This window comes from Cajanus cajan, chromosome 4, assembly GCF_000230855.2.
Source record: "Cajanus cajan strain Asha chromosome 4, NIPB_CcT2T_4, whole genome shotgun sequence".
Taxonomy (NCBI): domain Eukaryota; kingdom Viridiplantae; phylum Streptophyta; class Magnoliopsida; order Fabales; family Fabaceae; genus Cajanus; species Cajanus cajan.
The window spans coordinates 1091139-1101955 of record NC_138520.1 but is presented as its reverse complement, the minus strand read 5'-3'; the positions used below and the strand labels follow the sequence as shown (position 1 = coordinate 1101955).

Sequence of the window (10817 nt, the reverse complement as noted above, 5' to 3'; positions counted from 1 at the left end):
CTATTCACATTTGAGGAAATACAAAAAATAAAATAAAAATGTTTACCTCAATTTCATTCTGACGACGGAACGATATGATAATTTTCTAATGCTATTTATAACTTGTACTTAAGCGCCCCTAGGGAAAAATGAAAGGGTTTGATGGTCATCTTAACAAAGAAAAAATTTATCATTTGTATGAATTTTATTTTTAATGTGATTATTTTAAAGTTGACAAAGTCACCTTAATAGTGATTTATAATTAAATATAATGTAAAATTATTTTACTTCGTTTGTAATTTTTTTTCTTCTCTAAAATAAAAATAATAACAACAATGTGTGTTTGAACAAACATTAATAAAATTAATTTTGTATAAAATTTTTATCCAACACAGAAATTTCTTGAAATTATTTTAATTTAAAATCAATTACGGATCCAATATCAATTATTAATATGAAAAAAAAATATAAATTTAATTTTTAAATATAAATTTCAAGTAATTTTTTTTTACATTTAATCCTCTACTTTTTTTTAATCTTATCTTTAACCTTTTATAACATTTTAAAAGTAGTTTATGTTGACAATTTCTTTTTAAAAAAATCCTATTATATGTGTTATATTCCATTTCACTATTATTACGTAGGTAAATTAATTTTAATTTTTTAAACAAAATTTCAAAATATACTTTATTGTCGACATTTCATCATATTTTTCACGCACGTGCTCTACGGTAATGGAACACCACGTCTTGATTATTGTTAGTAGTGGAGTTGGACTATCGACCTCTCTTCTTCGGTGAGGTGTTTTGCTTGTTGTTGTGGTGACGATCACAATGGTGACAATCTTCATATACCAAGCCAACCAACACAATTCTTCATAACCTTGGAGGAGGTGGTATTGGCAGTGATGCCAACGAAGTGGTGTATGCTTTGACAATGCATGAGCTCCTGCACAATGAGAAATAGCTAAATGTGAGATTGAATTCCTCCTTAGTGAGATAGAGAGATTTAATTAGAGATTGTGACGTCAAATTTGAATTGAAGAGAGGAAGTGTGATCTTAAGGATAAGGGTATGAGTTTGACTGCATTTTAATATTTTGTCTAAAAAAATTAAAATTAATTTACCTTCATAGTAATGATGAAATAAAATATAACAAAGATAATATATATTCTATTTTTTATATTAATTTTTTTAACATGAATTGATAAAGACTATTTTTGAAACATTATAAAAAGTTAGACATGAATTAATAAAAAAATATTTATAAGAACTAAAAATAAAAAAAGTGTTAAATTACATGAATGAAAGTTATATTTAAACCTAAAATTTATATAAAATCACTTATTAATTAATATACATTTCACATGATTTTGAAGAATCGAATATATATGAAACTATGTTTCAAAATGCAAATGGTGGTGATGAGCTATGATATGTGTAGCTTTCACCGTATCACTCCCGAATGTGTTTTGGAGCCCAACATGGTTTTCAGCCTAACGACATCCCATCCTCCATCTCCTTCCCCACAAAGTCCTTTTCATTTGCCCTATGTCCAAATGCCCACACTTGACCTAAAAGACAAAAAGATAATATGAAAATAACAATTGAAATATATATGCAAGAACTTTCAATTTCTTACACACACTATAGTGACTACAAATAAGTTTCTTATTTTCAAATTTGATTGACAATAATATCTTTTATCGTTAATTTGCTTTTAACATAGTTTTGGATACAAAGCATGAAAGCCACACGATAGATATAGAATCATATATAGCATTAAGAGTCTGATTCTGAACGTAAGACTAGTATAGTAAATTAGTAACATAATACACCAATATGGGCTCTTTCCAGGAAATAGGTGAGAACATGGGTGGGGCACTTTGGGACAAAATTCCACAGAGAAATCCCACGTCAATGTCGATGTAGATCACAAATATTCTTCACAGTAGATCCAAGAAAACTAATAATATCAGAAAATATTTGCAATTTGTGATTAAAAAACTAATAAGAGAAATGCTTAAACTTTCTTTTTGAAGCACTAGTCTTTATTACCAGAAGAGGACTAGCTGTTTTTTTAAGGTGGAAATCATGTGTGTTACTGATTTTCAGCAGTAGTATATATGAAGTGACTATTACCCGAAAAATTATATATCAAGGACGTACGTTACATTTTAGGTATCGAGTCAAACGCAAGAGCAATGATCATCGGTTGACACACAGGGAAAAATAGTCCCAATTGAACTTGCTATTTTTGAAATCAACTCATAAGTTCTTAATCATATAGGAGAGATTCATGCATGAAGTAAGAAATGATGGATGATTCTATTTTTATGAATTAAGGAAAATAAAAATTGTATGCTGGAGAAGGGAAGATATTGTTTGGTGAGGCAGTTATAGAAGAGTTGTGAATGAGAGAATCTGTTTGTGGCTGAAAGAAAGGAAACAAAAAGAAGCATCAAGCATTGATAATGAAGATAGGACCATTTAACCAGAGGCAGCCTTTTGTTTCTCAGCTGGTCCTTCTCTGCAAAAGGAAGCCAAGTTCCTTTCAAACTTTGTTTTCATGCAACTTGCTTTCCCTTTAGTTAATGCCAATAATCATTTGCATTCCTAGGCTCTGCTACCACTCCCCTCATACTCATACCTTCGAACCCCTTTCTTTCAATTTCTCCCTCGAAACCAACAAATACTGTGAAGCAATATAATATAGTTTTACTTCAAAAAAATATCAACTTAATTTGTTTTGAAATTTTGTAACTTCCAAACATGTATATATTATCCATGTTAAGATTAATTTAAAAAAAAACATTTTGTTAAAAAAAGCTTTAAAATAGCTATTGTTGAAGTTTTTTAAAAAAACTCTTTAATATAATTATTTTTAACTTGTATGTTAAGAAATTTTTATATTACTTATATAGTTATATTATTCTGTGCACTATCTTTTCTTCTATCATTCTTATTTTCTAACACTATTTGGCCGTAGAAATTAATCTGCAAGCATACGGAAGTGATAATAAGAAGCAAGGCTAAACATTGTCTCTATTTATATAGTGATGTGTGTTTTCAGTCCTTTAGTACACAAATATCTAAATCAAATTTATCATAATATTTAAGTTTAAATGTTAATAATATAATAATATTTATTGTTTTAATAACAAGTTTATATTTAAAATAAAAATATTGCAGGTTATTTTTTTTTTCTGCCAAAAATTTACACTAACTTTATATGAAATATTTTTTATTGACTCGTTATAAACTAATTTGTTTATATTTTTTTTTTCACTTTACTAGGTTTATCTATTTTGAGCAGGTTTTGAATTCTTCCATCAGCTTTTTTAAAGTCTGTTTAGTGGTCAAAGAATCTGTTTGCATATATACATGGTTGGATTTTTATGATTTTTTTATTAAAAATATCAAGGAGTATGTTTTTAATAAAAAAATCTTTTTAAATTTGTATTCGAACAAACTTGTATTTTAGGATATAAAGGTTGATCTGATATTATATTATATAAAGTTAAGTGAGGATGCGCTGATCAGTCTAATAATTTAGTGTTTTTTTTTCTTGTGAAGAACGAAAATGAAATGGAATAAAAAAATTAATTGAAGTTTTAAATTCAAGAGAAAAAAAATGAAAATTTATTTAGAAAATTAATTTTTGTCTCATTTCTTCTGAATATAGTTATGGGTATGCGGAAGTAATTATTTTTTATTATGCATAGTGTGGGGAAGTATACTGTTGTTTAAGCAAAGTTAGTGTGATTTTTATACTGCTTCTTTTACTCGCTTGGACCTATTCTTCCTTAATATGGTACTCATACGATGTGGGGCATTCTATCTGGTTTTTAATTTAAAAGTTGAGCTCAGATGATCCGTACACTTAAGTACACCACGTTCTCTGACAACCTGTGCATGCTCTGCTCTGCTCTCTCTCTCTCTGTTTTTTTATTTTATAATAAAGATAAATGATAAGCATATTTCAATTTCCTCTATTATCTTATTTTTCTGCCTTTTCAATTGCATATATTTTTTTTTACTACTTTCATTTATTACCATTTTTTTTCTTTTTGTTATTTTTATTGTTAATTATATTATTAGTAAAAAATATTTACTTAGATGATGATTGATTTTTACAAGATTCTCAAATTGGAAAATATTTTAAAAAAAATTCCAATCTAGTTCTACTTTCACTTTATTTTTCCTATTTTAAGATCGAGATATATTATAATTTCTTTATTAACCAGTGTATGCACAAATAGTATAAAAGTATTTTACATAATCATTTAGTTATGTAACTTACATTTATCGATCTCTATAATAATTATTTTATAAATTATATGAATAATAATTTAATTAGTTAATAATATAATTTTTATTTACGTCTATGAATGATTCCTTTCAAAATCGGATTCCACATGAGGTACAGATATTCATGTTTGTTCTGTCTTATCAACGAGATCTAGTATAACCAGTAGATAGTTAAATTTATATAATAGATTGTAAAGTATTAGATTTTTTTTAACCATGTACAGGGCGTTGTAGATACAGAGAAAGAGAGAGTTGGCAATGAGTAGAAATTTGCATGTTGGATTGAAAAAACTAACTTCTCTCACAGGGTATATAGTATAGAACCTCTGCGAGGAAAATCTGAACAACGTACAGTACAAGGGCTTTATACAATTTTTCACCCCCAATACTTATGAGGAGCAAAAGTTAGAGTCGCATAAGGAACATAAAAACCCAAATGGCATGGGGATGTTAAAAAATGGGACAAAAAAGAAGTAGATGGCGAAACAAAGGAAGGGATCAGATGGATCGATGTGAAAAAAAGAGAAGCAAAAGAAATGCTCCATGTATATATCTTGGCCACCTTTGTTGAAGGAAGCGCAAGCAGAAAGACGCATCGATCGATCTGAGGAAGTGGTCCTTTGTTTGAATGTTCATCTGAGCATGGATGTTAGAGAGCGGAAAACAACTTCTTCGCAGGGAATGGTGAGACCCATGTCGTGATCGAAGCCAAATTCTTCCTCAGCTTGTCTGAGGAGAGACTGAAACTGAGGGTGGGTCAAAAATGAGATGGGGACAATGTATCTGCTTCTGTTTTCCCCAACGTAGACAGCGAAGTGGCCTTTGGGAACATCGAGAGGGAGAGCCTCATCATGGTCATCATGGTCATAGCCGTTGTTCTTCTTTCCTAGGCTTGAGCACCTCTTGAGGATTTGCTTCAGGACTGTGGTTTGGGAAGGCTTGTTTGATTTTCTGATGGCCATGTTTGGAGAGAGAGAGAGAGAGAGAGAGAGAATAAAGAATCGGAAGTGGTGGGAAGAGATGGGGGGATGGGTGTATTTATGAAATTGAGAGAGAGGGTTCATGTGGAGTGTGGGGGCAAACTGCAAAGGGTAGCCCACGGGTGTTTTGGGGTATGTGTATTTTGTGTAAGGACATGGTGGGAACTGGGAACCAAACCATCCTGTTCTATGTTGGTCCTCCCAATGCCAACGTTGACATGGACCCAATCTCTATTATATATCAACTGTTGCTGTAGTTAAACAACGGATTCTCATCACTTTATCTTACTCATATACCAAAAACCTCTATCCACTAATTCTTTTAAATCATGCTTTCTTTTAATTTCAATAACAAGTGTATAAGTTTAGGTGCATTGCAAGTTTTGTTGTTTAAAAAATGGGTAATGTCATACTTCTTAATTTGTATTTTGATTAATTAAATAAGAAAATACTTGTTTTGTTTATAAATTAAGCAAAAAGTATTTAGAAAAAAAATAAGCACAAATTACTGGACCTGAGTACGGGTTTCAATATCTTTGTCGCATCCTCATTCTTATACTTGTTATATACCCGCTCAAAAATTAATTAAATATTTTTTTATAAAAAATAATTTTTAATAAAGTAACAATTATAAAATTAAATTAATTAAGTTTCACTTGAAATAAATTTAAAATAAAGTAAGAATTATATAAATGTCAAGTAAATTCTAAAAAAAAATAAGTTCTTACAAATTTTAAAGCAGATATGAATACGAGACAGTTATATATATCAATTCCCACACCCAATTCAATAAATCAAATATTACTCATACTCATTTTTTAAATAAGTAAATTATTATATTAATATATATGAATTAAAAGTCATGCCATAATACATATATGAAAAAACTTGTAGCTTTCTTACACATTCCTACCCTCCTAAATGCATTAGTAAAACATTTTACCGGTTGGAATCTTAACATATACTTTATAGTTGAGCATACAAGGAGATTCCCTTAGGCACTTTACATTGTATAATACTCATTATAAATCCAATTCAAACCCTCACTCCTAAGTCACCACACAACAAAAACAAAATTAAACACCTTATACATGATACAAGCACTTGTGCAACTTGTCCACTGTATACAAGAATATTGGAATTGAAACAATGATGATTTAAGTTACAACCAATATATATATATATATATATATATATATATATATATATATATATATATATATATTTTTTTTTTTTTTTTTTTTTTTTTTTGTAACAATTCCCTCCTATCAAAATCTCCACCCTTAAATACAAACTTGTTTCTTGTATTCCAAATAACACAATAGCCAAGTTGATTCTCAGGTAATTTCATTTGCCAAAAATGTTGTATTGTTGATCTTGGCAAAACAATGTTTATATTTATCCAACTATAACACATGTTCCAAATGTCAACCACCACTTTACACTTAAAGAATAAATGAGAACTTGATTTTATCTCCCTTTAACATAATTGGCATATTTGTTTCTCTTCTATAAGCCGAATCCCCCTACTAGTGAGATTGCTCTTTGTTGGTAGTATATCCAACATCAACCTCCACACAAAATATGGTGGTTTTGATGGTAGCTTGAACCTCCATATTGTTGTAAAGATATCAATCTCTTGAGAGATGGATCCTAATCTATCGACCCTTTACCATTTTGGATATACATGACCGACAAATTTTTTTTTATAATTACAACAGGGTAACGAATCTATCTATTTATAACATAAAATTTGAGCTATTTTATTATGATAACATATCATTTTAAAATAAACTTTAGGCGTTGTCGTGTCAGCAAAATGTTGACATGTCATTCTATAATCTCTTCATTTTTCTAATATATATCTCCATCTATGTAAACTTAGCTTTAAATTCACTTCTAAAAACCTAACTACAAATCTACTTTCGAAATCTAGCCTTTCCTATGCTCACCAAATGGATTAACAGTTCCGACACTATCATTGAATGTGGATCTAATGTATCGACTGTGACACCCTCATCCTCCTCCCCACTACCTTCCCCTTCTCGAAGGTGATATCGACATTAACCTTTTCCTCTTTGCCTTTGACCTTGTGGTCCACGCCAAAACCATGCTTAAGCTCGCCTACTCCAATATTGTCTATTTTCTTGTATCGACATCCTCTCTATAATCATCATAACCTTTTTACCATTCTATTTCGTCTTCCTCAACCAATACGACAACTACTCTTAATAATTGACCGTCAGAAGAGATAATTAAAAATAATTAAAAATATCAATATCACAATGAAAACAATTATCGATGATGATATTCATATTCATATTATGATATTTATAATTATGTTAGTAATATATATATATATATATATATATATATATAATATTAAAAATTGCGTATCCTTTATTTAACTTTATATTTTTTTTAGTTTTAAAATAGTGCTTAGAAAATATTTTAGATTTAATTATTTTAAACTTTTTTTATCAAACAATTGATCTACTCAAGCAATTAATTTTACATCATATTATCAGATAAGTTACAATTGGAAAAGCAAATATCTATGCAGCATGGCTCAAAAAGAAAAAAAGAAAAAATAGCGGCTCATGTACTACATCTATTAATGGTAAAAAAAAAATAAGGAGAAAAAACATTACAAACCAGAAAAAAAATCTATGCAAATAACTTGCATGATATAAATTAAAAAGTTATGCAAAAAAAAAAAAAATACCAGTAACGAGAGCACGTAAAACACAAGTAAAATTGTTTCTTCTACAAGACTATAAAAATGAAACATGTTTTGAAAAGAAAAGAAAAAGTAAATATCAATAAAACTATATCATGCTACCACGTTTTCTTTTTGTTTTTTTTAGAAAACTGAAAAATAACATTATTTTAATTTTAGATTTTAGTTGGTTTTTAAAAGAAATAAAATGTAGTCACACCTATTTTCGTTATTGTTTTCTAATTTTTATGAAAATGAAAACAAGAAAATGTTCAAAGCAAAAGATTCAGTCATCTATCACTACGATATGAAATTAAAAATCTCTTCTCCAATTACCATTCAACTATTTTAATTCCTTCTAATTGTCTCTTATCACTTATTCATACACATTATCAATTACACGTATATTACATCCTATGTTATAGGATGCTAATTTTCTCTATTCAAAATAGTTTTAAACAATGTGTATCAAGAATGTTATTATTATTTTTTGAATTAAATCAATTTTTGTGTGTGAATATTTTCCGCATAAATATTTTACAAAAATTTTAATATAATATTAAATTATTTATATAATTCATTAATATCCACAATATAACTTGAACATTTTTTTAACTCTCGCAAGGCGCGAGTGAAATGTCTGGATTAAATTTAAATGCGCGCATCTAGCCCCACAAACATGCAAAAATCACGGCTTGAGTCATGTGACTTGTACAAAAATGTTGATAACAAATTACACTGAAAAGAGAGACAGAGAAAGAAAAAATAATACGTAATAAATTAAATAATGTGACAAAGACAAATGGAAAATGTAAAAAATAGTTGATGAGTTACATTGGCCTTGTATGTTTTCCATAGAATCCTACAGAATGCAATACACAACACCGTGTGCTAGTATCTCTCCCCACCTGAGTTCACGGACCTACATGTACTCTCCGGTACAACCTGGTGATGGTATTGCTTTGGCTTTTCTGATTGTTGGTTATGTGATACTGTGATCTGATGAATGCCACGTGAAATTAAGTTGAATCAGACATTAGACTCAATGCAAACAAAATCAGCTTTGCAGAAACCCATGTGTTACGATTACTCCTACTTCCCCACTTTTGACCTTCCTAGTATATCGCTACTTTACCTTCAACACTAATAATGCAATTTGTTGAATCAATTCAAAATGTAATTGATCTTTTGCATTCCCATTTCATCGCATTCATAGGCCTGCTGGCTGCAATAAATAATTGGTGTCCCACTTTCATAATATTCATCTCTGTATCATGTAAAATTCAACATCATACCAAAAGTTAATCTGCATGGACACATGGATAAACCTCATCTGTCAAAGATTGCTAGAGTACAAGATCAACACGGTACAGCTCCAAACCAAATAACATTAGGGACACTAGGAGTTTGTATCAATTTTCCAACTATTTTTGCAGACAAAGAAAGAAAATTATGATGCGCTATAAACTTAGTTATAGTATCATATCAAGTATTTTTAAAATCAGTAATTCCGCATGATCGGCCTAATAGCGAGAATTGAGGTTGTATATATGATGTAATAAGTTCTAACATCAACTTTGTATCCTTAAAGAAATAGTGCTTTGTTCTTCAATCAAAATCAAAATTAACATTTAGCTCACTGATCGTTACCAACTTCAATTATTAAAAAGAAAACGACAATTATTGAGATGAACAGCTGATTTGGATTAGAAATTAAACATACTAACAACACTTACAAAGCTCAAGTTTTGTTCTATTTATTTTCCAAGAAAATGCTTCAGCACCTTCCAATTGCACGAATAATTGAATAAGAACTTGACTATTTTAGGTATGTATCTTGCCTAGTAATTGCACATGTCGATAATGTGATTATTTTAAGGTTTGATGAAGACCGCAAAGCATGACAAACAAGCTAAGCTGTCGTGTAAGTTTTGAATATGTTTGAACATGGATTTTGAGAGGTCATGCTCAACGTGGTTGGTTGCCTGGCTGGTTCTTTTCTATGGAAGACATTCATATTAATTGCTCAAGCGGAAAACAAAAAATGGATAGGATCAAAGTATAACAAATGTGGTAATAAAAGCTATTTCTTGCTTGTCAATTTCTCAACCTACATATCACTACTTCAATGTTTGCTACTAGAAATAAGTGTCTCAAAACCGCAGGCTTCCCCATGTGGTCCTGCCTAAAACAACCAACACTATATACAAGTATTATAACCAGACAGAAATCTATATCAAATGTACAACAATTATATTGGTCTTACCCTGCCTTCATTTTTCATCTTTTACCACGTTTCCAAGGCTGAAAAAGTGATCTTCGAAAGCTAAGTGACTCGTATACGGCAGTGTCCTGAATTTTCTGTCATCTGTCCTCGAGTGTTTGTTTTTCTCAATGCCAAACAACGATAATGCTTAGGATGACACACAACTTCACAGGGACAATTCTAACAACTAATAGATTTTCTTGTTTAAATTAAAAGTATTAAAGCTAGTACAAAATACCAAGTTAATATATACTTTCAGTGCTCATCCAATCCAATGAATTCATGCAGGCATGATTCAACTGCATAGACTATTATTCTCATTATCATCAGGGGATAGGAGAAATTAAAGTGAAATTTTAAGGAAGGTGGTAGTTGTTCATATAATATTTCCCTATTATATATGGGAAACTAGCTTAGTGGATGTCGCATTCCTTGCAGAGACACATGTTCTCTGAAAGAGGTTAATTGGAGAAAGAAATGAACTTAAAATGGTAAAGATTGGAAAGGTCATCGATTTTCACCAAAATGTGTGCTAAGCAGAGTAATTCAACATAAGGGATATT

The 10817-nt window shown here is 29.8% G+C and overlaps 1 protein-coding gene across 1 annotated transcript; it reads right to left on the bottom strand.

The window, feature by feature from the left end:
• Window positions 1-4548: 4548 nt before the first annotated feature.
• Window positions 4549-5477, bottom strand: LOC109802581 (auxin-responsive protein SAUR50). Its single transcript, XM_020364001.3, has one exon. It carries the CDS (start codon window positions 5351-5353, stop codon window positions 4922-4924), a length of 432 nt encoding a protein of 143 aa, XP_020219590.1. The 5' UTR covers window positions 5354-5477; the 3' UTR covers window positions 4549-4921.
• Between the last annotated feature and the right edge of the window lie 5340 nt (window positions 5478-10817).